Source organism: Eumetopias jubatus, unplaced genomic scaffold (assembly GCF_037043125.1).
Source record: "Eumetopias jubatus isolate StellerSeaLion01/CBP00866 unplaced genomic scaffold, mEumJub1_p1.0 scaffold_14, whole genome shotgun sequence".
Lineage (NCBI taxonomy): Eukaryota > Metazoa > Chordata > Mammalia > Carnivora > Otariidae > Eumetopias > Eumetopias jubatus.
The window spans coordinates 102,242,199-102,268,566 of NW_028274820.1; the positions used below are offsets into that span (position 1 = coordinate 102,242,199).

General features: G+C 46.0%; 2 protein-coding genes and 2 long non-coding RNA genes across 7 annotated transcripts in view; 2 read left to right on the forward strand and 2 right to left on the reverse strand.

Moving 5' to 3' along the window:
* The window catches only part of LOC148162560 (uncharacterized), a 37,565-nt gene that overhangs the window by 7,017 nt on the left and 4,180 nt on the right, over positions 1 to 26,368 (reverse strand). The gene's annotated exons all lie outside the window — the stretch shown is intronic.
* Positions 251 to 10,659, forward strand: LOC148162561 (GTPase IMAP family member 2-like). Of its 4 annotated transcripts, XM_088018234.1 has the most exons (4): positions 251 to 354; positions 6,901 to 7,061; positions 8,404 to 8,439; positions 9,304 to 10,659. In XM_088018234.1, the coding sequence occupies exons 2-4, from the start codon at positions 7,025 to 7,027 to the stop codon at positions 10,368 to 10,370; spliced, it is 1,140 nt and encodes a 379-aa protein (XP_087874360.1). In that variant the 5' UTR covers positions 251 to 354; positions 6,901 to 7,024; the 3' UTR covers positions 10,371 to 10,659. The 4 variants fall into 4 exon arrangements, with proteins under 4 accessions (XP_087874360.1, XP_087874361.1, XP_087874362.1 ...); XM_088018236.1 differs by lacking the exons at positions 251 to 354; positions 6,901 to 7,061 and adding an exon at positions 6,685 to 6,865; XM_088018233.1 differs by lacking the exon at positions 251 to 354 and having other exon boundaries at positions 6,686 to 7,061.
* On the reverse strand, positions 3,294 to 11,050 carry LOC148162562 (uncharacterized). The gene is made up of 2 exons (XR_015766711.1): positions 6,649 to 11,050; positions 3,294 to 3,857 (listed from the first exon to the last, which is right to left on the reverse strand). It is a non-coding gene; the product is annotated as an uncharacterized LOC148162562 (long non-coding RNA).
* Positions 19,915 to 24,704, forward strand: LOC148162563 (GTPase IMAP family member 1-like). Its single transcript, XM_088018355.1, has 3 exons — positions 19,915 to 20,359; positions 21,223 to 21,269; positions 22,280 to 24,704. The coding sequence occupies exons 1-3, from the start codon at positions 20,289 to 20,291 to the stop codon at positions 23,146 to 23,148; spliced, it is 987 nt and encodes a 328-aa protein (XP_087874481.1). The 5' UTR covers positions 19,915 to 20,288; the 3' UTR covers positions 23,149 to 24,704.

Here is a 26,368-nt window from a genome sequence, read left to right on the forward strand (position 1 = left end):
GAAGGGGTGGAGCTGATTGTAGAGGAAGGCTTGAAAAAAGTCCCATTGTGTTCATGCAGTAGAACACAGATGTGGGGGTCCATACACTCCCCTTTGTTAACATCCGTACAAATCTCTTGTTAGAAATTCAAATTCCTGTCATCGTGTGAAAATGTCTCATGGCCAGTGAGTCACGCTTAGAGGAAAAGGGGACCCTGCAACCACCTCCCACCACCCTGCCGAATGTTCGGCCTGCACCCTGAAACTTCCTCTGTCTCTTGGGGAGGAAATCATTGCTTAGTCTCCAGATTAAATGAACTTCTGAAGCAAATTCCCCCATAAAGGTGCTCAACTCAGAAAGGATAAAACCTAAAGGTAGAGGTTGGGAATGGGCAGGGGGGCTGTATGTGTGTGTGTGTGGGGGGGGAGGGTTGTATTTTGGTTGTGGCAGTATCTGAGAAGCAGCTTGGGCAGAGTCTAGAGTGGCCTTTCCAGAGGAGCCTGTGCTTCTGTCTGCTCTTTGTGAGCATCAGGACCCGTCAGTTCTGGAATCTGTTCAGGACTGCAAGCCAGGATTGAGGGGAACAGTGTTCTAGCAGGGTGGGATAGCTCAGAGTCCCTGGTATAGGCGTCCCCTGGTACTGGGACTTAGTGGGACCAACACTGCCAAAGGGGCACTGTGCAAGAAAGAGAGAAATGCAGTGAGGTGGGACAGAGAGGCACAGACAAGAGTGGAGGATGCGGGATTTGGGGACTAAGAGAGAGGAGAGAAGGGACAGAAAAGGGGGAGTTTATGTAGATAGCAGGAAATTCCCTCTTGTCCTGGTTTCACTTCTTTCATTTAATCTGCGTGTACAAAGTCAAGATTACGCAATTCAGATGTAGTCTGTTGCTCAAGAAACCATCATCGCTGTAGACCCTATCACCGTCGGTCAATGACCACAGATCACTGGAGGATGTGTTTTGGCCACACGTGGTTGCTGATGAACTCTGGGCAACTAAAAATATTGGTGGGGGTGGGGGTGGTGTTTGGGGGCAAGGAGGGAGAGGGCAAGTTAGAAACAGACCAAAGAGATCAATGTCTACCATTTCAGTGGATAACAGTCAGCCTGGGGATCTGGTCACAAGTTAGACCTGCAGAGCTCATCTCTTCTAAGATGCTGCCCTTCTGAGGGCTCTGGGCCACAGACTACACCAAACGCACCTTCTGGCTGCTATCTGAGCATTTCAATCTTCAGCTCTGCTTGAATGGCTTTGACCTCCTCAATCTCTTCCCTGTGTGTTGTTTTGTTTACCTCCCCACTATCCCGGGGAAAATCTTTCCTCCTTGGAGAGGAACGATAGCTCTAGGGTGGTGGGCTGCCGGCAGGTGTTTGGACAGAGGAGTTTCAGTCACTTGTCATCACACCAGATGAGATGGGTCTCTGCTCCCTCGGAGGACAGAGCTTGCCTCAGGAGCACCTTTGCGCTTGTGGTTTTCATCCACTAAACCACAAAGTCATTTTTCAGTCTTGGCTAAAACACCCAGAAAGCAGGTTCTTTTCAAGATACAGTTGAACGCAGCAAGAACAAGAAGTAAACACGAAAAGCTTTTATACAGAAATGTTGGTGAGGAAATGAAGGCAGGCAGGGTCCGGAGCACAGGGGAAGGTGTCAGGAGATAGATGGGGGCCAAGACTCAGAGTGCTCACCTCCGAGGTCACGGCCAGGGCTCCTCTCCAGCTAGCTTTCACCGCACCTGTTCTGTGTCTGGGCCCTAAGGCGGGGGGAGGGATAGGGAGGCAGAGGAAGTGAAGCAGGACTCCAGTAAGGTTACCCAAATGCAGATCACGTCAAGCACAATGAGGGACAGGGCTTTCGAATCCATTCTTCGCACAGCCCACCGTACATCTGACTGTGGCATGACCCCAAGGCAATCCTGCAGCGATTTTCCACTTTTCGTAAGGGAACATTCGGGATCCAAACTCGATGACAAGTCCCCATACGAATGGTCTACCTCCAAACTCCCGCCTCACTTCCCCACAATCAGACTTCCTGCCTCTGGGTTCTAGACATCCTGGCTTCCTTGGAATAGCCAAGAGAGCTCCATGCTTTGACTTGCCTCAAAATACACTGTGTCTTTTTCCTTCAATCCCTCCAGCTTCTACTCAGTCTTCGACTTCAGCTCACACGATGTTACTTCTAAGAAGTTTTTCCCGATTACCTCTCTCCCATCAGGGTAGCTTATCACCCAGTGCACCCTACATTCTCCTTAAGAACACTCACCACGCTGAAGTTTCTGTTCAGCGTCAGGCTTGCCTAAGAAAGGATGTCGTGATGGGGGAAGGGTGGTGATGGTAAAAATCTTGTTTTCTTAAAAGATAGAACCAGAATTCCTCTGGAGCGGAAGAATCTGTTCAGAGAAACAACATGGCTATTACGTTTGGAAGGAAGAGGGGAGCCTGAAACCTGATACAGCTGGAACCTGGGCAATGGGGCAATCAGAGAGAGAGGAGCTACTCTCTTCTAGAGATGGATAAGATCACGATGAAGCAATGCAAAATTCTAATGTAGCCATTAACAAATCCAGCAACACCTTAACTGCTAGGCAAAGAAGGATCAATATCAGGAAATACTTCTGTATAACTTGATGAATTATAAAGCTATGAGGCCACATAATCTGATAATCCCTTTAGCTATTGAAAGGTAAGTTGTTAAAATTCAGCATCTCATAACCGGTTATGTTTTTAACATAGTAGAATTTTCCATCTGAACCTCGAAGCATCTTGCTCAATGAGAATCACTGAAGTATTGCCACAAAAGTTAGGAACAGCATAAGGACGCCTCCTGTCACTGTGATCATTTGACATTCTTCTAGATACTAGCCATGATAAAAGTGAACCAGATTGGAAGTTGAAAAGAAAAAAGCCAAGAAGAAGAGGAAAAACGATCATCTGGGACCCCAGAAAGAACTTTAACAAACCAATATCAAAATGATTAGCATGGGCAACAAATAGATAAGACGGATGTCAATGAAGAAAAAGACGGTTCCTATACATATGAAAAATAGTCACCCACGCTCATGTGGAGTAATGCATGAAAATCACTAAGATACAGTTTTTCAGTGATCAGATTGGCAGATGAAATCATGAGGAAGGATATGCGGAAACGAATACAATGTTGGTGTAAGTAATTTGATTAACATTTTACTGTGGGCAACCCAGTAGTATCTATCAAAATTACAAATACGTGTACCAATAGTCTAGCAATGCTACTTCCAGGAATCTATTCAGGTGACCCAACTTTCTCTTGCTGTGCAACAAACCACTCCACACTCAGTGGCATAAAACAATTTTATGACGTTCATGATGTCATGTGCTAGGAATTCAGGCAGAGAAGGAGGGTATGACTTGTTTCTCCTACATGGCAGGCCGGGGCTTTAGTTGCGGTGGCTGAAATGGCTGCAGGTAGCTGGGACACCGCTAGATGAGAGCCACATGGCTGTGGCTTCCTGGTGGTCAACTGTGTTCCTAGGTTCTTCTCCACGTTGCGCCTGCTGGGGCTGGAACATCCAAGATGGCTTCTCCACTCCTTCACCAGGGGGACAGCGCTCTTCTCCTGGTTGTTTGGATTACTAGTTCCTCACAGTGAAGTCAAGGCAGGAATTTAAAGGGAGTATTGGTCAGCTTTAAGCCCTGGGAGAGCAGGGAGTTTGAAGGGCAGCCACAGTGGCCGTTCAGAGGGGTTGAGCTGGTGTGGGGGTGAACTGGTGAAGGAGGGAGTGGAAGGACCCGTGCCTGAGGCTTGTCCATGTCCCATTCCCCAAGGAACGGGGAACTGTCTTCACATCATGGGACTTGATGCTCCCAAAGGGGATGATGGTGATCCATCCTCTGAGACTATAAACAAAGCAGTGGAATAAAATTCAAAAGGGACGTCTCTGCGCTCCCTCACTTGGCAGGATATAGCTGTCGGTGATGTGACACTGCTGCTAAGTGTATCGTTTAGTGGAATGCTTCTGTTGATGTCTTTTGTGGGGAGCTATTCTTAGAAAATGTACTGTAAACCCTAAGGAGCGATTGTGGAAGCAGCTGAAAAGTCAGCAGCGTTCCTGTTCTCGGGCTATTGATCGCAATGGCCCCGTAGAGCAGGATCCCGTGATCCCCAGGGGCAGGGCATAGGTTAGGAGCTGTGAAAGAATGTGACCCTCAGTCCCCCTTCCTGCACCTGGGGATTGCTAGCCCAAACGTCCCCCTCCTCCCTTATCCCATGACTGCCTCCATGTGGGTGGGCGCCTAGGGGAGGATGCAAGCCTGCCTTAGGGCTTCGAGGGAGTTGCCATCCCTTTGTACTCCTTTCCCATGCCTCTGTCCTTGCTTGTCTGATAAAAAAATAAAATAAAAGCTATGTGCAGAATTTAGCTGCCGCTGCTCTCCCTTGCAAAGGCAGCCCTACACGGCCGCTCAGATGGGTGTCTGAGAACACTATTTCGGTGCGTGACGACACTCTTGTGGGACTTAAAATGTATTTAAGACTTTTTAATTTAAAAGTTTAGTTATTATTCGTTATGATTATACTGTGAGATTGGCCCTTTTTTACAACTATGGGTGTCAATTTTAACCAATTCCTTGGTGGCAGATCCTATGCTTTGTTAAGCTAACAGTTCTCCACACTTTTCAATGGACAAGTCACTAAATCTAACCTCTTTCAAAAGACCCGATTTGGTATTTTGTTTGTTTATCAAAGTTTGTCCGTTGTGTTGCGTCTCTGCTTTGTTTTGGTTTGCACATAGCTCTTCCATGAAACGTTGGAAGTCAGCAACAAACCTCAGGTGTGGATTGTTCTACACACTACCCCAGCCTTTGCTAGTTCACGTCAAACACTCTCAGCGCACTTCTTTATATGTGTGGTGAGGATGCTTCAGATCGGCCGTCTCAACAACTCTCAAGTGTACAATCCAGAATTATACCTATAGGTGCCATGCTGTGGGTTAGATCCCCAGAACTTAGTCATCTTATAATTGAAGGCTTTTACCTTTTGGCCAGCAACTCCCCATCTCCCCAAATCCCTAGCCCCTGGTAATCACCATTATAACTCCCTGTTTCTATGAGTTCCATTTCTTATTAGGTTCCGCATATAAGTGAGATTATACGGTATTTGTCTTTCGCTGTCCGATTTTTTTTAACTTAGCATAATGACCTAAGGTTTATCCATGTTGTTGCAAACGGCAGGATTTCCTTCTTTCCCGTGTCTGAACAATATTCCATTGTGTACACCTATCACATCTTCTTTATCCATTCATCCACTGACAAACAGACATTGTTTCCATAACTTGGCTATTGTGAATAATGCTGCAGTGAACACGGGAGTGCAGGTATCTCCTCAAGATCCTGATTTTGTCTCCTTTGGCTATATACCCAGGAGAGGGATTGCTGGATCGTATGGTAGTTCTATTTGTAATTTTTGAAGGAATCTCCATCTGTCTTCCATAATGGCTGCACCAGTTGCATTCCCACTAGCACTGTACAAGGGTTTCCCTTTTCTCCACATCCTCCCCAACACTTGTTATTGCTTGTCTTTTTGGTCATAGTCATTCTGACAGGTGTGAGAAAACTCACTGTAGTTTTGATTTGCATTTCCCTGATACTTAGTGATGCTGAGCACTTTTTCATGCGCCTGTTGGCTATTTGTATGTCTTCTTTGGAAAAAACATCTCTTCAGGTCCTTTGCCCATTTTTAAATTGGGCTCTTTGACATGATACTTACATTCGCCCGTGGCTTTCTTTTATTAAGCCCAAGATATTTTTTGTATTCAGAAAATCAATGTCTTAAGATTTTATTATTTAAACAATTTTATATGGAGGTGATTTACTGAATTTTATCTATGAATTAGAAAAGTGTTGGGCTTTGGATTTGATGTAGGTTGCATTGTATTTGTTTTACATATACAACAACAGGAAATAGGTCCCTGTTAGCGCTTTGCCACAGACTGTTGTATTTTTAGGAAAAGATTACTGATACGAAGCAGGAGCTGCTCATATAGTCTTGCTCTTTAAGGGCACTTAAGGAACTGCCAGTGAAGGAGCTGGAAGAATACAGAACAAACTGATAATAGTTTGTCACAAGGTAGTGATGTTCACCCAAGTCCCATGGCTCCCCTGCATTTCCCAGCCTCCCTTAGAGTGAGCTCAGAGCCGTGGATTATTCCTCATCAGTGGGTTGGGAGAGAAAGCCACACGTGGTCACTAGGAATCTGGGATGAAGGCAACGTAAACTCCATATTCTCTCTCCCGCCCCCCCCCCCCGTCCCCCGTTCTGCTGACCTTCACATAAATAAGGAGAAAGAGCACTTGAACGATTTCGACTTTAACTCTTTGGGTTGTTCTTCCGGAAAGTGGACACTCCCGATTATTACTGTAGACACTACTAGATCATTGCTCCCTAGAGGTGTTTTCCCCGAACTGACAGAGCTGGATAGGAAAGAAAAGCAGGGGGACCGTGGGAGCCATCGGGAGTTATTTCAAAATCCTTTCAAGGTTAATGACTGTTAACTCCCAGTCTGACTCAAGAAACGGGCTTCTCACAGGTTCCCCTTTCTACATACCTTTTCCTTCTGCACAGTGCCCCGCTAGAGGTGCCCCCCCACCTCCCAGACCCACACACTTGCCCCCCACCCCAAATGGTACTTGCCTTTAGAACAGTCACTGCCACCAGTGAGAATGAGGCTTAACTCCTGGGCGGGCTTTGCATTTGGGCAAACTTGTGACCCGGAGGACACAGCCCGGGCAGGAAGAGACCAAACCTACCAGCTACCCTGACGTGCCTGCCTTTCTCCCCTGTCCAGCTGAAATCATTCCAACACTGCTTTTTCACTACAGGCAAGAAAACGTGGTCCACACGATAGCAAGTAACTACTGATTCAATTTTCCCATTTTAACACAGGCATAAGGAGGGGCTCTTTGCAGCAGGGAAGCTCTGCGGACATTAAGGAGAGGAAGACGACAGGCTGGGCTTTTGTTTTATTTTCTCTTTCTCTTTGAGCTGAGCTGGCAAGTCTCAGGTTTGAATGGGAGTCATCTGGGTTTCTTTGGACAGTAAATCAGGTAAGCCCACATTCATGAAAAGTTCCACAGTGTTGATTTCTAATTAGCAGGTTATGCTTGGGGGAAAAAATATCTTTTGTAGAACAAATTTTCCCTGTTTTAAGGGAAGCGATTTAGACTGGCTGCCTTTGGCTGAAGTACAGCCAGTTTACAAGACTGTAAACTTTGTAGACTTTCGTTTATACGTTACTGGCAAACAGCTTCCTTACCATGAAGCCAATAAAGAGTGCTAACTGGGAAGAATGTGGGCATTCACATGTGTTCGTGAGTCTTCTGTGCCTTGTCGCTTTGGTGTACGCTGCCAGACTTAAGCAAGAGAGAAAAACCATCTGATGAAAATGAACTGATGTTTCTCACTGCACAGGGAAAGGGAATGGGTCCCAAGTTTTCTTCAAGTTGGCTGTTGAGGATCGAGGAAAACTCAAGTAATTGATGGATTGAATGAAATGTATTTCAGGCTTCAAGGATAGTGTACTTAATTCACTGAGTCTCTCACAAGAATTTCAAACGAAGGGCGAGGTTTGGAGAGAGGGCAGAGGACGGGAGAGGAGGGAGCAAGGTGGGGAAAGCAGGAGAGAAGGAAAGAGAAGACTGAGCCTCGCATCAGGGCAGGCCAACAAGAAGGAAGGCGAGAGAAGGAATGGGTGAGGCCAAGGAGAGCAAGAGTGAGGCTGAGGGGCCATGGGAGGAAGGAGGAAGGACACAGAGAAGAGGTGGGCATGGAGACCAGAAACAGCAGGGGCGTACAAAGGAAACCTACTTCTCCACTCACTGACTCACCACCGGGTGACTCTGGGCAAATGACTATGTCTCTGTAAGACAGGATAATTCTCTCCCCCATCAGCTATGTGTAAGCAAACGAGGCATGGGTGTGACAGTGCTGTAGGAATACAAGGGTCTTTCCTGATTCAGAACTAAAAAAATTATCTATATATGTGGTATCTAAAATATATCTAGGGCGCCTGGGTGGCTCAGTCGGTTAAGCGCCTGCCTTCGGCTCAGGTCATGGTCCTGGAGTCCCGGGCTCGAGTCCCGCATCGGGCTCCCCGCTCAGCGGGGAGTCTGCTTCTCCCTCCAACCCTCCCCCCTCTCATGTGCGCTCTCTCCATCTCTCATTCTCGCTCTCTCAAATAAATAAATAAAAATCTTTAAAAAAATAAAATAAAACATATCTCTATTCCCTGAAATTGCAGAGCTGGATAGGAAAGAAAAGGAGGGGGCCACGGAAGCCAGGAGAGAGTTATTTCAAAATCCCTTAAGGGTTAATGACTGTTAACTCCAGTCTGGCTCAGGAATATATATATTATATATATAATTGGTCTCTGGTCTCTCTGTGCCTCAGGAACGACAATGGACCAACACGAATGCGGTCACCCTGGTAAGTGACTTCTTCTGTGTGTGATTGTTTTACCAATTTCTGTGTCAATTTTACATAAAAATCATGCAACCTTCTCTAAGCAAAGTATAAGCTATCAGATATTTCTTCAGAGAGAATAATTTTACTTTGCTTATTCCAGTATTTCCCCAGTCCAGGCTTTACACTGGTGGTCCAGACCACAGCCCAGCCCAGCGAGGTCAGAAGAGCCATCTCTGGCCTTAGAATAGAGTCAAGTTACCTAAGCCATGTGGAGATCGAACCCACAGTCGTGGCTACACATCTCTGATCTTCAGAAAATTTATCTTTTACACAGCCAGACCTGGCTGAGTCAAGCAAGCCTAGCATGACTAGATATGTTTCTAAATCCATATCGTCCCCCAAGTATGTTTTTCTACGATCCAACATGGCAGCATCCTGTAGTCCTAGAGAAACTGAGTTTGTTTTTTTTAATAAACATTTATTTATTGATTTCAGAGAGAGAGAGAGAGAGAGAGAGAGAATGAGCATGGGAAAGCGAGCAGGGTGAGGGGCAGAGGGAGAGGGAGAGACAGAATCCTTGAGCAGACTCCCCGCTGAGCACAGAACCCTACACGGGGCTCATTTTAAGGACCCTGAGATCATGACATGAGCCAAAACCAAGAGCCGGCCTCTCAAACAACTGAACCACCCAGGTGCCCTGAGAAACAGAGATGTTTTAAAAATCACTGTTGGTTTGATTTGATTTGATAATGGAGTTAGCCTCTATTTTATAAATCCAATGTATTGGGAGACTATCTTTGCTCATAGTGTGGGAATATCTCTTATTGTTAAAAGTATTCCATTGGTATAACCAGTGGTCATAACGTAGCAAACTCGCTCTTACAGGAGCATATATGAAGAACCAACGTGCCAGAGGATCAGAGCTGAGAATCATTCTGGTGGGCAAAACAGGAACGGGCAAAAGTGCCACCGGGAACAGCATCCTTGGGAAGCAAGCATTTGGGTCCCAGCTGACTGCCCAGCCTTTCACTAAGACTTGCAGTGAGAGTCAGGGAAGCTGGGGAAAGAGAGAGATGGTCATTATCGACACACCGGATATGTTTTCTGGGGAGGACCACTCCGATGCCCTGTGCAAAGAGGTGCAGAGGTGCTACTTACTCTCTGCCCCAGGACCCCATGTGCTGCTCCTGGTGACCCAGCTGGGCCGATTCACCGCCCAGGACCAGCAGGCTGTGCAGAGGATGAAGGAGATCTTTGGAGAAGATGCCATGAGTCACACAATTGTCCTCTTCACCCACAAAGAAGACCTCGAGCGAGAATCCTTGACGGATTACCTCCAGGACACAGATAACAAAGCCCTACGCAAGCTGGTGGCAGCATGTGGGGGGCGAGTGTGTGCCTTTAACAACTGTGCTACAGGGAGGGATCGGGATGGCCAAGCGAAGGAGCTCATGGACTTGATGGAAGGCCTGGTGTTGGAGAAAAGGGGTGACCACTACACCAATGGGCTCTACAGCCTTGTAACAGCGTCAGCATGTGGACCTGTGTGCGAAGAGGAAGGGTTAAAGGATTTCAAAAGAGATCTTAGGAAGTACATGGAAAATCAGAGACGATACTCCACCATGGCCAAAGCAAATGACCTGAAACAAGCCCTAATCAAGACACCAGTCTTTATTTTTTCAGTTTTTATTCATTTCTTTCTCAAATTGCCTGTTCTGTTATTTTGTGTATTGTATAGAATGTGCGTCTCGTTTTGCTGCTTTCTTTTCAGTGTATGCTGTTTGTTCTGTAGCTTACTGTTAATGATAGCCAAAATATTGATGATAAGTTTGAGAAAGATCACTGGGCTGGAAGGCAAGACTCCTAGATTATCGTTACAGGTCAGAGATTATTCATTCACGACCAGATACCGGGTGAGTCCAAGTGCCTCCCCTGGAAAACGCAGTGCCTGACATCAGTAAATGTTTGTGGTTCTGTGAAGTGTTTAAATCTTAACATCACTCTCTTAATGACCCAAGTTATTTTAACAGTTACCGTCTGCCTTGAAATTTAATACGAAAAGCGTTTGAAAGCTGTAAACATAAAATTCCTCTCATTTGCAAACCTCTAAAGCCAGTTTTAGGTTCCTGGAAACCCCTTTTCTTCTTTATGATACCACTATTTCTACTGAATATAATAAAAACAACAATAAAGCTTCTACTCGGTAGAAGAACATAGCAATAATAAATAAGATGTAAAGTTCCTGAGATTCCATGTCTTTCATTCTGTTCTGTAGTTTTATCCTCAGAAATTGATAAGTGAACACAGGGCTTATTTACTCTAGAATGGAAGGAATCCATGTGCAGCAACCACACACAGACACACTCACACATCAGTCGTCTGTTTTATGTGTGTCAAATTTGCTTAATATTGAAACGGGCTGAGCCAGATTTTATCTTTGGTCCCAGTCCTGTTTAGTATTAAAACACACATAGAGGCTTACACTTCAGACAAGGTGGTCTGCTGGGTATTCAGCAGCACTGTCCTGTTCGATGCAAATAGAAGCAGAAAGTATTAAAATAACAGAATCTTTGTGTTTGATGAGCTCACTAGAAAATCAGGAAAACTCCAAGGGTGAAGCAAACAATACACATAAAAAGAATGTGGGGCTAAAACGAGTTGAGAGTCATTAGGAAGATGCACACATAGAAGGCAGGGTTGACCAACAGACAAATGCCACTATCAATCTGGAGATCAAAAAAACCAGCCTTGGGTGGTCGGGTAGTGGAAGAACTGACTCTGAGGCTTCGCTGTTATGTCAGGACCTCCTCGGGGAACTAATATTACAAATTCATTTTTTAACTGACTACTTAAGGCCTAGTAGTCTTTTCACATTTCCACCATATTTTACATTTCTGGAAAACTTTGCCTTTTCTTGTGGATCCAAGTTTTGGGTTTTGTTTTGTTTTTTTTACCTAACATCATTGTGCATTTCCATTATACAAGCCCTAGTGGGACAAATTCTCTCTGGTTTTGCACTGTCTTCAAATGTATTTTTTTAAATCTTCATTCTTGAGGGATACTTTTACTGAGTAATGAATTCTAGGCTGTTCTTTTATTTTTCTTCAGCACTTTAAACATATTCCAGTGTTTCCTGGTTTACATTGTTTCTCATAAGAAAGCAGCTGTCATTCTTATATTCTTATATATATATAAGAATATATATATATAGTGGTCTTTGCTCCTCCTATGATTGATTTGAAATTTTTCATTTTCTTTGGTTTTCAATCGTTTGTTTCTCTTTGTATTTTCTACTTAAGGTTGATTAAGATTTTTGGATTTAAGAGTTAAAGTTTTTCTTCAAATTTTTAAAATTGTGGTCATTATCATCTCAATTTGTTTTTATGCTACCTAGTTCAGTCTTATCTTCTCCTTCTTGGATTCTAATTGCTTTAGACTTCTTGATACTATTCCACTGATCATTAGTGCCATATTCATTTCTTTTTTCAATATTTTCTTTCCTTTTTGTGCTTCAGTCTCAATAATTTCTCTTAACCTGTCTTCAAGTTTATAGATCCCTTCTTCAATGTCCCATTATGCTTGTAGGTCCATCCACTTAAGTTGTTCTTTTTTAAAATTCAGAGATTTTATTTTCTAGTTCTTTTTAGAGTTTATATTTCTCTCCTGAAATTCTTAAGTCATTATATTTCTTTTTCTATAAGTCTTCAGCACATTTATAATTGTTATTTCAAAGCCTTAACTAAGGGGCCCCTGGGTAGCTCAGTCAGTTAAGCATCTGCCTTCCGATCAGGTCATGATCCCGGGGTCCTGGGATCGAGCCCCACATTGGGTTCCTTGCTTAGCAGGGAGCCTCTTTTCCCTCTGCCCCTTTCCCCCCACTCCTGCTCTGTCCTTCTCTCAAATAAATAAATAAATAAAATCTTTAAAAAATCCTTACCATAATTCCAATGAATGAGTCATCTGTGGTTCTGTTTCTACTAGCTGTTTAATCTTCTTATTATGAGTCGTATTTTCCTGATTCTTCATGTGTCATGTAAATTTGTATTCTATTCCGGACAAGTATGTTTACCCTGGTTTTGTTTATTTCCTGAAGAGTACAAGTTCACTGGTCTGTCTGTTGGTTAGAATGATCATATCATTGGCTCCTAAATTTGAGTTGAACTGAGAATGAGCTGCCACTTTAAATAGATTGAGTTTGGGATGCCTGGGTGGCTCAGTTGGTTAAGCATCTGCCTTTGACTCAGGTCATGATCACAGGGTCCTGGGATGGAGTCCCACATCAGGCTCCTTGCTCAGCAGGGAGCCTCCTTCTCCCTCTGCCTACCAGTCCCCTGTATGTGCTCTCTCTCTCTATGACAAATAAAGAAATAAATAAAATCTTCAAAAAAAAAAAAAACAGATTGAGTTTACCTCTGGTTCATGCAACCCACAATCATCTCCTATACAACCACTACCAGCTTTTTTATCTAGTCAGCATTGGAAATGGGATAGTGTCAGCCTCTAACTGAAAATGGTTTTATTTCACTAATAGGGCCTAATGATATTGAATCACTTCTATCTGTTTTCTTGGCCCTTCTACACTGCTGCTTTCTTGGGAAAAATGTGTGATGGGAAGGACAGGAGCTATCAAGTTAAGCAATTTCGTTTCCCCCCCAGGATCATATAGATTCCAATATATTTTAATAGCCCACATTGTCAAATGATCATCTAATTTCTCCTCCACTCTGCAAAGTCTACTTTCTCTGGCAAGCCAATAACTTCATTTGTTTCTATCCAAACCAAGTCCCTACTCCAGGTATAGAGGGCCCCCCGTCTCTCTGCTCACCTATGAAGAGCTTTTTTTCTACAAAGAATTCAATTCCTCAGTTCTGCTTGGCATCCACATCCTTCACTAGACACAGAGAAGTATGTTTTTACTCCATATAATTCCTTTTGTCAATATGGAGACTAAAGACTTTTGCATCTCTCTCTGATCTAACCAGAAGAAAAAAAATCCTTCATTTCACTGACTTTTTTCTCTTTTAAACTTCTTTCAACTTGTCTTTAATAACAACATAATTTTCAGCTATCACCCCAATTCTCAAATATTTGCACTGCTTTCCCCTTGATGGTTCCAGAATTATAAGGGTCTTTGGAGTTCTGTACTCAGTCCTTTTTTCTTCATACCCAACACATTTTCTCTGAGTGATTTCCCCCCCATCCATTTGTGTCTTATGGCATGCTGATACTTCTTCAAATATACTTCCACCTAAGTCCTTCCTCCTGGTCCTTTACTAACTGAAACTTATCCTGGGTTCTTACACAAGTCTCAGTTTATTATAATATTTGTGTTCCTCCCAGAACCTTTATTTTTTACCTTTGACGTCAGTGACCCATCGTACATAATATTTGGAGGTGAAATACATGACATTTTAGCTTCTGATTTGGCTTACAAACTTCTACCCCCTTTTATGTTATGCTGTCAAACTAAGAAGCATGACCTGGTTCTTGTCCTGTGAAACTGAATCCTAGATACTACCACCTCCTTGGCTATTAGAACTGCCTTGGTTGGTACTTCTAACAATTAAACCTTGATTACCACAACTTCCCTCTCCCCACAAGAAAGGAAAGTAGTATCTACATGATGCTGAAAGAGTGCTTCTAAATGCTGGGGCACAGTGGGCCAATGTCTTTCACATAGTCAGTATTTTATTGAAGGAGTTATTTCCTTATAACCTCCTCTGCTGAGATGATATTTGGATTACTTTATTCTTTTGTAACCCCAGGGATGCTGATAATTGAGCTCTGGGCACACCAAAAAAAGACAGGGCAACATCAGGGCTGAAGAATGATCCCAGAACATTTGAACTTCTCATTGGAGATCTGTTCAGGAAGGATGTTTTCCTTAAAACTCATGAATTCAATGCTTTCCATGTCATCTTTCCTGACTTCATAAGGACAGAGAAGTAAACAGTGAACATGCAGATATTGAAAAAGGAGAGAAGAACTGGAGGAGGACAGGAGAGGAAGCAGAGGTCCTGGATAGTTCGGAGTCTCAGGAGTCTCATGGCCATAGACCTCAGATGGGTTCCACAATTGATGGCAAGTCAGTGAATAATAGGAGACCAAGACACAGTGAGAAATAATCAAAAGCTAACAGGAATGTAAAGGAAAATGGAGACAGAGATAATTGCTTTTGTAGAAGAAGGTAATCCCAGAAAGCACTAGTAGGGAGGTGGGAATATGAGACAGGGAAGGGGAAAAGAACCAATTTGGGTTGCACCAATGAGCATGTTCCCACTGTAGAAAACTGGGTCTTGGTCCTGCTGGGGAACTCAGCAATTTGTGTGAAATACACCTCAGAGTTACCTTACTTGGTGAGGAGTAAACAATTTAATAAGCAAGGACACTGAGATATCTAATCACTCACTTCTGACTGCCATTGATAAGCTCTGCTTTGGGAAACACCAGCTCTCTGACAATTTCAGCTTGTTCCATGCACTAGCTAAGCAGTTCTTGCAGCCAGATAAACCCTCAAACAGAGAGTTATAAGTGACTGAAGTAAGACATCCTATGCATTCATGGAAATGATAAGGAGTGAATGGTAAGGAGTTATCACAGAAGCACTGAAGTACCTTCAGGAAAGGAACATGTCAAACTTCAAAGATTTAGTGAAGGCTGATCTGCATGGTTTGGAGTAAGATGAGGCTGGTGAGGAGCCAATGGCACCTTTTTTCTTTTCTTTCTTTCTTTTTTTTTTTAATTTAAATTCAGTTAGCCAACATATCATACATCATTAGTTTCTGATGTAGTGTTCAATGATTCATCAGTTGCGTATAACACGCAGTGCTCATCACATCATGTGCCCTCCTTAATGCCCCTCATCCAGTCACCCTATTCCCCCACCCACCTCCCCTTCTGCAACCCTGTGTGTTTCCCAGAGTCAGGCGTCTCTCATGGTTGGTCTCCCTCTCTGATTTCTTCCCATTCAATTTTCCTTCCCTTCCCATATGATCCTGTGTGCTATTTCTTATATTCCACATATGAATGAAACCATATAATTGTCTTTCTCTGATGGACTTATTTCACTAGCATAATACCCTCCAGTTCCCTCCACATCGATGTAAATGGTAGGTATTCATCCTTTCTGTTGGCTGAGTAACATTCCATCGTATATATGAACCACATCTTCTTTATCCATTCATCTGTTGAAGGACATCTTGGCTCCCTCTACAAGCTTGGATGCCGTGGACTTTGCTGCTATGAACATTGGGGTGCAGGTGCCCCTTAGTTTCATTCCATTTGTATCTTTGGGGTAAATACCCAGTAGTGCAATTGCTGCGTCATAGGGTAGCTCTATTTTTAACTTCTTGAGAAACCTCCATAAAGTTTTCCAGAGTGCCTGTACCAGCCTGCATTCCCACCAACAGTGTAAGAGGGTCCTCCTTCCTCTGCATCCCCACCAACATCTATTGTTTCCTGTCTTGTTAATCTTAGCCATTCTGACTGGTGTGAGGTGGTTTCTCATTCTGGTGTTGATCTGTATTTCCCCGATGCCGAGTGATGTTGATCATTTTTTCATGTGTCTCTTGGCCATTTGTATGTCTTCCTTGGAGAAATACCTGTTCATGTCTTCTGCCCATTTCTTAACTGGATCATTTGTTCTTTGGGTGTTGAGTTTGATAAGGTCTTTATAGATTTTGGATACCAGCCCTTTTATCTAGTATGTCATTTGCAAATATCTTCTCCCATTCCATAGGTGCCTTTTAGTTTTGTTGACTATTTCCTTTCCTGTGCAGAAGTGTTTTATCATCATTAAGTCCCAATAGTTCATGTTTGCTTTTGTTTCCCTTGCCTTTAGAGACGTGTCTAGCGAGAAGTTGCTGGGGCTGAGGTCAAGGAGATTACTGCCTGTGTTCTCCTCTAGGATTTTGATGGATTCCTGTCTCACATTAGGTCTTTCATCCATTTTGAGGTTATCTTTGTGTATGGTGTAAGAAAATGGCCCAGGTTCATTCTTCTGCATGTGGCTGTCCAATTTTCCAGCACCATTTGTTGAAGCGACTGTCTTTTTTTCCACTGGATATTCTTTCCTGCTTTGTGGAGGATTATTTTTTCTTTTTCAAGTAGTTATTTAAATTCCAGTTAACTAACATACAGTGTAGTATTAGTTTCAGGTGTAGAAGTTAGTGATTCATCACTTACATACAACACCCAGCACTCATCACAAGTGCCCTCCTTAATCCCCATCACGCATTTAACCCATCCTCCACCCACCTCCCCCTAGCAACCCTCACTTTGTTCTCTATAGTTAGGAGATTGTTTTATGGTTTGCCTCTCTCTCTTTTCCCCCCTTATTTTCATCTGTTTTGTTTCTTAAATTCCACATACGACTGAAATCATATGGTATTTGTCTTTCTCTGTCTTATTTTACTTAGCCTAATACTCTCTAGTTCCATCCACACCATTGCAAATGGTAAGATTTCATTCTTTTTATGGCTGAGTAATATTCCATTGTATATATACACCACTTCTTCTTTATTCATTCATCAGTTGATAGAGATTTGGGGAGGAACAGGCACCTTACTCTTAAGGAAGCACTCACTTTCAGGGTCGGCACTTGAGTGACTGTAGGAGTGGGTGCCTCCTTAAATTTTGTGCCCTGGACACCACAGTTGCACTAGTCCTGGTCCCGCTGATCTAGTGGGAGAACTGCTTCAGCAATGCTGAATAGAAACAGTAAGGGTGTCTATCATCCAAGAAACTCTGTCTCCCAAAAAGGATAGAAAATACTGGAAGTTGAGTCTCTTCCCTACCTGAAAAAAATGGGCCGGCAAGAAAGAGATAAAAAGCAGCTCCCAGTCAATAGACTGGTGCTCAGGTTAGCCTCCCCATCAGGACAGTCAACTTCAGAATTTTATGGGAGTTAGGTCAGATCACACAACTGGTTAGTGACCTTACTGGGTCTATACCCAGTCTTTTGTAGCCTGTTCACCATGTAATGATTGGCTCTTTTGCTCATCTTACTCTCACGGCCCTCTTGAGAAAAGAGAGAAGGACTAGACTTGGTGATATCAACACGGATAACTAGAACAAGCCTTGTAATAAGGCTAATTTAAGAACTGTGTAAACGTCTACATACTCAATGTACCCTTGGGCTTTCAATAGCTGGGAAGCCTTCATTCCTTAGAGGATGATGAGATTCTGTTTCCAGACTCTTCTGACAGACTGGACCCCAGAGTAGCTCTGGCCACATGAATGTCCAATCAATAGACAGTTGTTGAGAACAACTATCACATTCTCTGTTCTGGGGCAGAAGACTCTCTGGGCATATTTACACACATATATATATATATATTTGTATAAAATATATTTAAATATATTTAAAATATATTTGTTTATTTTTAAAAGATTTTTTATTTTTTTTTATTTGACAGAGAGAGAGCACAATCAGGGGGAGTGGCAGGCAGAGGCAGAAGCAGGGGGGGAAGCAGGCTCCCCGCTCAGCAGGGAGCCCGATGGCGGGGCTTGATCCCAGGATCCCGGGATCACTACCCTAGCTGAAGGCAGATGCTCAACCATCTGAGCCACCCAGGCGCCCTAAAATATATTTAAACGAAAGAAAGAAAGAAAGAAAGAAAGAAAGAAAGAAAGAAGAAAGAAAGAAAGAAAGAAAGAAAGGAAGAAAGGAAGAAAGGAAGAAAGGAAGAAAGGAAGAAAGGAAGAAAGGAAGAAAGGAAGAAAGGAAGAAAGGAAGAAAGGAAGAAAGGAAGAAAGGAAGAAAGGAAGAAAGGAAGAAAGGAAGAAAGGAAGAAAGGAAGAAAGGAAGAAAGGAAGAAAGGAAGAAAGGAAGAAAGGAAGAAAAGAAAGAAAGAAAGAAAGAAAGAAAGAAAGAAAGAAAGAAAGAAAGAAAGAAAGAAAGAAAGAAAGAAAGAAAGAAAGAAAGAAAGAAGAAAGAAAGAAAGAAAGAAAGAAAGAAAAAAGAAAGAAAGAAAGAAAGAAAGATCCCTAGAGAGTGAAAAGTAATTAAAGATTAGATCAGTAACCAATTCTAGAAGTAGATTCAGACCTGGGCACCTGGGTGGCTCAGTTGGTTAAGCGTCTGACACTGGAGCTTGGCTCAGGTCTCAAGCTCATGGTTGTGAGTTCAAGCCCCACGCTGCGCTCAGTGAGAGCGTGGAGCCTACTTAAAAAAAAAAAAAAGAAGAAGAAGTAGAGTCAAACCATGGAGGTTTATAACACCCTCCCTTCTTCGGCTACAGTAAAATATTTGGTATTGGGGGCCCTGCTGGATTCACATACCATCTTAGTCACAGCATGGAGCAGGTTTTGTAGGAGAAACACTGCAAACCCATAACTCAAGAGAAACATTTCTGTCCCTTTAAATTGTCACCATCTCTCCCTGGGCTCTGTGCTCTGAGAGGTTCGGAGACTTCCTCCCTGCACTGGGAGGAACAGCCCTCTGCACGCTTAACTGAAGGGAAAATACGAGGGCAGGGGCTTCTAGAATCACCTCTGCTGGGGGAAAGGTGAGCCCACGGGGAAAGGGGCTGCCCCTCCACAGAAGGGAGCTGTGATCCACCAGCAGGAACATGGTTCTGCCTGAACACCTACATTCCACCCAACACCATGAGGGTGAACAAGAGGCAGAGCAGTCAAGATCTCACCTCCAGCCGTTTAAAGATGTTCTGAGTTTCAAATTGAGTAAGCTCAGAGGAAGTTTTGCAAGCATGGTCTCCTGCTAGGAAGACACACACACCTGCTTAGTGGCAAAACCTGTTCCTTCCACATTCTCTTAATACAATAAGAGCAGTGGGTGCTAGAAGCCCTTCCAGGAAAAGAATACAGTTTAAAAGGCATTGAAGATTGTCCAAATGATATACTCAGCAAAAGAAAAAGATATTTCTGTGGACTGTAAATAATCTAACCTCAGAGCTGGTTACAATGTGGCAAATCTAGATACATATGAATTTACTCCCACCCCCATACTCTTTCTCCTCACTGCCCACAGTAGGGGGCCCTCGGGAGACATCTGAGCTTAGGAACTTGGTCTCCAGCCCCTTAAAAGAGGTCTTCTGCTCCCCAAGTCAAGCTTCCCCTCCGAGCTGCAAGGAAACCTTAATTTCCTCGTCTGTGCAATGCAAGAGTTTGACTAAATAACTGGTTTCCACACTCTGGTTGGTGGAGTGATTACATCAGCAAGATCAGATCAAGAATCAGAATCTCTGAAGATGGTACCCCAAAATGTGTACTTTTAAAAACACTCAAGTAATTGTGAAAAGCAGCAAGTTTGGAAGACACTCAACTAGATGAACTTTGAGGACTCAGAGTGTTACGAATATGGGATTCTGTATGTATTATACACCGCAACAGTTGATGATATTTATTAACCTATATGTCAGCTGGGGCTTAATTCCCACTTAAAAACTAGGAAAAATCATATCAACACCCTTTTCAAACTATATGGAAAATTCTAATGACCTACTCAGCGGTTCCGTGAATATTCTATACCACAATCTCTCATTTCCAGCATGGACAAGGGCTTCTGGCTTTAGCTAAATGCTTATTCTTTGCACTGAATCTTCTGGCTGTTTCTTCACTTCTGCTCTGGGGTCAGTTATGGGAGTTCGCTGATTTGTATGCACAAGACCACTCCTCACCTAAGGCGTGTGGGGTGACCTTTACTGAGGGCTTTGGGGGGGTGGCAGGGTGTTGCTGCAGAAACACAAAACACTTTGGACTGAGTAGCAGGCAAACCTGTCACCTGAGTCCTCTGGCCAGAGACAAGTTATCCAGCAGCCCCTGCCTCTGCTTTTCCTCATGTGGTGCCCACGGGACAGAACACGGTCACCCACAGTAAGCAGGTGTCGCCATGAAGAGGTAGACGTGAAATGGATGGTGAGGCACAGACAGGACTCAGACACGTGGGAGAGAATCAGTGGTCAGAGGAGCAAGCACACAGGTGGGAAAGGAAAGGTGCCGAATCCCGCTCTCTGCGGAGCAGCCCACCGAGTAGGGGGCGAGCGGGACAGGGGGCCGGGGAGGCGGACGGGGGACGGGCTGCGCGCCTGTGTCCAGGCTCTCGTGTGCTCAGACAAACGTCATCGCGAAGTGTTTCACTGTATTAAACCACGTGGGAATTGGGTATAATCACTTAGTCGGAGAGGCCTCAGATTTGGGGCAAGACCATCAGGAGCTGGAGGGCAGTGGCCCGTCTCCCCAGGTGCACAGATCAAATTTGGACAAATGACACAAGCCCAGTTACTCGGTTTGCTGAGAGCAGACCACGGGCTCTTCAGATCAGCTTGGGAGGGATGTTTTCTTTCCAATTTCCAAAAACAAAATGCAAATTCTCTTCTTGTTTTTGCCCCAGGCCGACTGCCCTAAGGTGGTTCCTAAGTCGCTGAGCAAACTTTCCGATGCTCAGGGTTTTCCAAAGTCTCCCCTGGCTGTGGAATCTCCTGGGAAAACTCAGAACCTACAGCTTATGTCACTGACACAGAATCACCTGGGAAAACATTAGCATCTAAAGCTCACTCTCTGATACAGAGGAGCTGCTATCATCTGCCCTCTGCTTTTTCCATTCGAGGTCCCTGAAAAGTCACCAAATGCTCTCCCGGTACCGGGCCAACGCCAGCCAGGTCCTCCCAGGGTGGTTCTTCCCCATATGCTGATGTCAGGGGAAGGCAGGAGCCTTGACCTTTTCACTGGGGTACCACCAGCGTTTTGGACCTTGCCTGACCCACGTAGGTAGTTATACCTATTTGATGGATGGATGAATGAATGAATGAATGAATGAACAAATTGTCTTCGGGGCTCTTTCAGGCAAATGGGAGGACGGAAGATGGCAAGAGATGAAGAAAATGTCTATGGTAAGAATTGCCTCGCGGTGTATACTGGCCTCGGGGGTCAGCTCTGGGGAACAAGGGGACGTGCCAACTCAAGACTGAACAGACACAAGTCCCAGAGGTGTCTCCATGCTGGGCTCAAACAGCAAGAGCCCAGATTTGCCTTTGTGCTGCATCTCCGCCCCGCCCTACTGTGAGATATTAAGTGCTTTGACTAGTCTGTGCCTCCCAACCCAGAGGGTAAACCGCGGATGAGAAATCTACTCTGACCCCCACACAAGAGGAGGTGGAGGGAATGAGACCATGGACTAGAGGGAACACGATTTACCAGGTAGAATGTGCTAGAGAACAAGGATGGGGGCTTAACAGGTATCTTCCTGGCAGCAGGTGTGAGAGCTGGGGAGGAGGAGGGCAATTGGGAAGGAGGGAAGAAGGAAAGAGACCAGCCCCCTAATCCTCTGAGCAACCCCGGGAGAAACAACTCTCTGTCACCACTCCCATCTGTGCGGAAGACGTTTAACACTCAGATGGAGCAACTTCCCCACGGTTACACGGCGGGCACACGCTGCGGCTGTGATTCCAACGCGCGGTGGCCGGGACTGCACACAGCCCCTCACTCCCAGGCCTCCGTGCCCTCCCGCCTCTCCTGGCTGGGACGCGGGGACGGCGCCCCGGAGAAGCATCCCAGAGGCCAGGGCAGGTGTCAAGCAGCAACAGGTCTGCACCGCGTGCGGGCCCAGACAGCACGTCCGCGGAGTCAGGGCCTGCCATCACGGAGCGGTGCCCTCCAGAGAGATGCGCACCAGCTGCTGGAGCGGGGCCAGGGGCCTGTGCTGAGGCCAAAGAGGCAAGAGACATGGGGACAGACGCCCCGGGGCGGAACAAGCTCTGACCAGACCCCCTAGGAAAGGCTCGGTCGGAGAAGCAGAAGCCCAAGGCCTGGTGCTCTGCCGTGTTCCACAGGCGCCCCCGGGGCCCCGGGGAGCGGGAGGCGGGTCCGAGGCGGGCAGCCCACGCCTGCTGTGTCCTCACAGGTTCCGAGGACCCGGACGACGCGCCGCCCGCGCACGAGCCCCGGCTCAGGCTCATCCTGGCCGGCAAGACCGGCGCGGGCAAGAGCGCTACGGGCAACAGCATCCTGGGCCACGGGCGCTTCCCGTCCAGGCTCGCGTCCACCCCGGTGACCAGGACCTGCGCCCTGGGGAGCCGCCGCTGGGCCCGCTGGCGCGTCGAGGTCACCGACACCCAGGACCTCTTCAGCGCCGACGGCCGCCGCGCCGACCCGGACTGCGCCGAGCGGGGCCGCTGCTACCTGCTGTCGGCGCCCGGGCCGCACGCGCTGCTGCTGGTCACCCAGCTGGGCCGCTTCACCGCCCAGGACGAGCAGGCCGTGCGCGGCGTCCGCGAGCTCTTCGGGGCCGGCGTCCTGGCGCGGGCCGTGCTCGTCCTCACCCGCCGGGAGAACCTGGAGGGGGCCTCGCTGCACGACTACGTGCGCGACACCGACAACCGCGCGCTGCGGGCCCTGGTGGCCGAGTGCGGCGGCCGCGTGTGCGCCCTGAGCAACCGGGCCGCGGGCGCGGCGCGCGAGGCGCAGGTGGAGGAGCTGCTGGCGCTGGTGGAGCGGCTGGCGCGGGAGCACGCGGGCGCGCCCTTCACCAACGCCGTGTACGGCCTGGCGGAGGCCCTGCGCCACGCGCCCCCCGACCTCAGGCTCCGGCGGGTGGCCCAGCTGCTGGCGGCCGGCGGCTCGGCGCGGGCGCGGGGGCGGGGGCGGCGCTGGCTGGAGGTGGCGCCGCGCGGGTGGCGGCGGGCGCTCGTGCTGCTCGGGGGCGCGCTGCTCCTCGGCCTGCTGCTCTGGCGCCTGAGACCAAAGGCCTTGCAGGAGGTCAGTCCCGACTGACAGTCCAAGGACGACTTCGGCCCGTCGACTGATGATCACTTCGCCGCTCGTGCGGTGTGCCTTCGGGGCCCACAGGCTCTTCTTTCCTCCTTCCCTGGCGGGGATTACCTAGGCAGCGTCCCGCCGGGCCCCGGCTCCCGCAAAACCTTCCGCTGGGACGTGGCCCTCCCAGGGGCCGCCCTTCCAAGGAGTGGGAGCCTGGCCGGTAAGGCACGAAGTACTTGGCGCTGAGGAGGAGTAAAATCTCTTTCCCACCTACTCAGCTCCCAAACACCACACCTCCTACAACCATCCCCTTGGGCACTGAGGTTTCAGCATATGAAACATACTGGGGGCACACCAACAGACCAAAGCAGACACGACCCTCCCTACTGCCTATCTAGCTCTTACATACAGCTGCACGTCCGCCTTTGGAATCCTTCTGGGTTTTATTATTCCCTGTGAAAGAGATGTCAGGTTCATGCATGTTAATGTTTCCTTCTGATTAATCAGTCTATTTACAGTAATGTACTGCCAAAAAGACAAATGTAACTATACTGAAAATAATGTTTTCCAATTTTCTAGTACTGATTATGGTTCCTGTCTTACCAAAGTGAAGTAGAAGTTTGGGTAATGTCTTCAACGTGGTTATTGACCTGGACTTTTATGCAAAACAAACAAACAAACAAACAAAACAGGCTCTTCTCAGACAATGCAGAGGAGAGGGAGCCACAGGCCCACCCACACAAGCCTCAGAGCAGCTGAAATTAGGAGGGTATGCTGGTCCTGTAGAGTTTTGTCCGGGTGGGCCAGCCCAGGAAAGTGCTTGAACGCCACATCATTAGAAAATCAGACGCCATCCTTGGGTTGTGTCACCAACTGATAGGATTTCCTTATTTCTACTTCAGAATGTGACAAAACACTTTAAAGGAAGTCCTTCTCTTTAAATCAGCCAAGCTCTAGTCAAGATTGGACGCCAGAGGAGGCACCTCCTCACCTGGCCCAGGGTTCAGGGGTGGGGAGAGAAGGTGGTTGTGAAAGGGGCCCTAGAGCCATCCCAGCTCCACCTGGAGAACGAGGGGCTTACACACCTGTGCTCAGATGCCCCCGTTTAATGGGGTAGCAGGATAGACATCGGGGTGAGCGGCAGTCATGAGGCCTCAGGCCCCTGTGGCAGTGAGCTGGGCTCTATGATGCGTGGCTGGGCAAAATTCTATTAGTGATCCCCCTCTTTGGCATCCTCAGCAGCCCTGCCAGGTTCACACAGGGGCTCTGAGCTAGGGATTCGAACAGCTCTAACAAGTTGAAGGAGCAACTTGGCAACCCAAGAGGCAGCAGAGAAGGGGCTGGGGTTGAGGGGATGGCCGGCATCCCCAGCTTGGCCTTCCGGGGCCACGTGTGCATGAGCTCCCACTATTGGCCAAGGCTGCTGACCAGTGGGGCTGATTTTTAACCTGTTTCTCTTTCATGTTTCTACTCTCTTACATACATGTGTCCACATGTCGTTACCTACTGTCTGTCTTGTTTGCAGATGGAAATGTGATTTTAAAATAAATAGAAGTATTATGACTTTTAAATTCTCATATACAAATATACGCTTGAATCAAAGGAAGGCTTCGACATCTATGGGTAAAATGCCACTTGGGGCATCGTAAGGATGTGGCATGTGCCTGGGGGCTTGTGTTTCAGAGCCGTCCCCTGTTTACCTGCTCCATGACCTTATGCCCAAGGGCATTCAGTTTTTTCTTGAGATGTTGATATTAATATTAATCTTTATAGTTTTCATGTAGGATGAAACAATATGGTGAGCACTTCATAGGTTAAATTCTATAAGACTGGGGTACAGAATCAAAAATTCCAAGAGGAATCTTTTCATAACAATACATACTTACAAATAAATAAATTTCATAGAAAGATCCATTTCACACCCATAAGTACATTTCTTATTCATGATAATAAACACTGCACATTATGTGTGTGTAGAGCTGGGAGCTGGCGGTAATATAAAGTAGGGTAGGATGAGTTGCCAGAGACTTACAAGGTGCAAAAGTGAAAAGATATATATCCAATAGGTTCCGTTTCTCTAGAGAACCTAATACAGGCAGACCTACTGAGAAAGTCCCAGTCCCCAGGTTCAGGTGCACAAGCCACGCCTAGGCCCGAAGCCGGACCAGGACAAGAGATGCCACCGCCCAGCCACCACCACACCCATGCCAGCACCTGCCACGTGAGCACTGAGTAATAAGCACTAGCCGTCCACGACGGGCCTGGAGGAACACTGGGAGGCACAGTTGTGTAGATGTGACTAGAAGCTGAAGGTGGACAGGATGAGAACACTCAGTAAAACCATGTGGCATTTGAGTGCCCACCCTAAGCTCAAGGCAACTCCAGAGAAACACAGGGCCTAAGCTGCTCCCACGGTAATTACAGCAACATCCCAACCCAGTCCAACTCCTGGGCGGCTGACTCAAACCCCACACTAACAGCCTGGCAGAAGAAAAAGGGGGTCAGTATCCAGGCATAAGTACTATTGATTTCATTTCCTACTTTCCTTCTACGTATGATGTCCACAATGTAATAAAATTATGAAACTTTTTTTCATAAAGCAGGCAAAAATAATGAAAAAGAATCAACAGAACAGATGCAGAAATAGTCCTGAAGCTGGACAGGGATTTTAAAATAACGAGGATTGAACAAAAACTGGACAACATGAACTAAAAGATGGGGAAATTTCAACAGACAGGGGAAAACCACAGGAATCAAATATAAGTGGTAGAAATAAAAAGCACTAAGACAGATGAAGTGGTCCTTCGAAGGCACAGCAACACAGTTTCTTCAACACAGCTGATGAAGGAGTCAGTGAATTTGAAGATAAGAGAATAGAAATTCTCCAAACGAAAACAACAGTTAAAAACGAGTGAGAAGAAGAAAAACAGAACAGGGTCCCAGAGCTGTGAAAAATTCAAACAGGTAACAGGTGTATCCAAAGTACCAGAAGAAGAAAAAGAGAGAGAACGAGCAGAAGAAATAGTGAAGAGATAATGGTTGAGACTGTTCTAAAAACAATGAAAGACACCAAGACTCAGATTCAAGAATCCCAGGGAAGTTCAGGCAGGATAAATACAGAAACAAACAAATAAAAATCTAGGCACTTCACATTCAAACTGTTAAAACCCAAAGATAAAGAGAGAAACTTAAAAATAACTCGGGGGCGGGGGGGAAGACAGATTATATTAGAGGA

Coding starts and splice junctions, on each gene's coding strand:
- LOC148162561 (XM_088018234.1), top strand. CDS start 7,025: ATGGGAGTCATCTGGGTTTCTTTGGACAGTAAATCAG. Junction 7,062..8,403: donor TTCTTTGGACAGTAAATCAG/GTAAGCCCACAT, acceptor TCTGTGCCTCAG/GAACGACAATGGACCAACAC. Junction 8,440..9,303: donor ACACGAATGCGGTCACCCTG/GTAAGTGACTTC, acceptor TCGCTCTTACAG/GAGCATATATGAAGAACCAA.
- LOC148162563 (XM_088018355.1), top strand. CDS start 20,289: ATGGATGGTGAGGCACAGACAGGACTCAGACACGTGGGAGAGAATCAG. Junction 20,360..21,222: donor TCAGAGGAGCAAGCACACAG/GTGGGAAAGGAA, acceptor GGGCTCTTTCAG/GCAAATGGGAGGACGGAAGA. Junction 21,270..22,279: donor AGATGAAGAAAATGTCTATG/GTAAGAATTGCC, acceptor GTGTCCTCACAG/GTTCCGAGGACCCGGACGAC.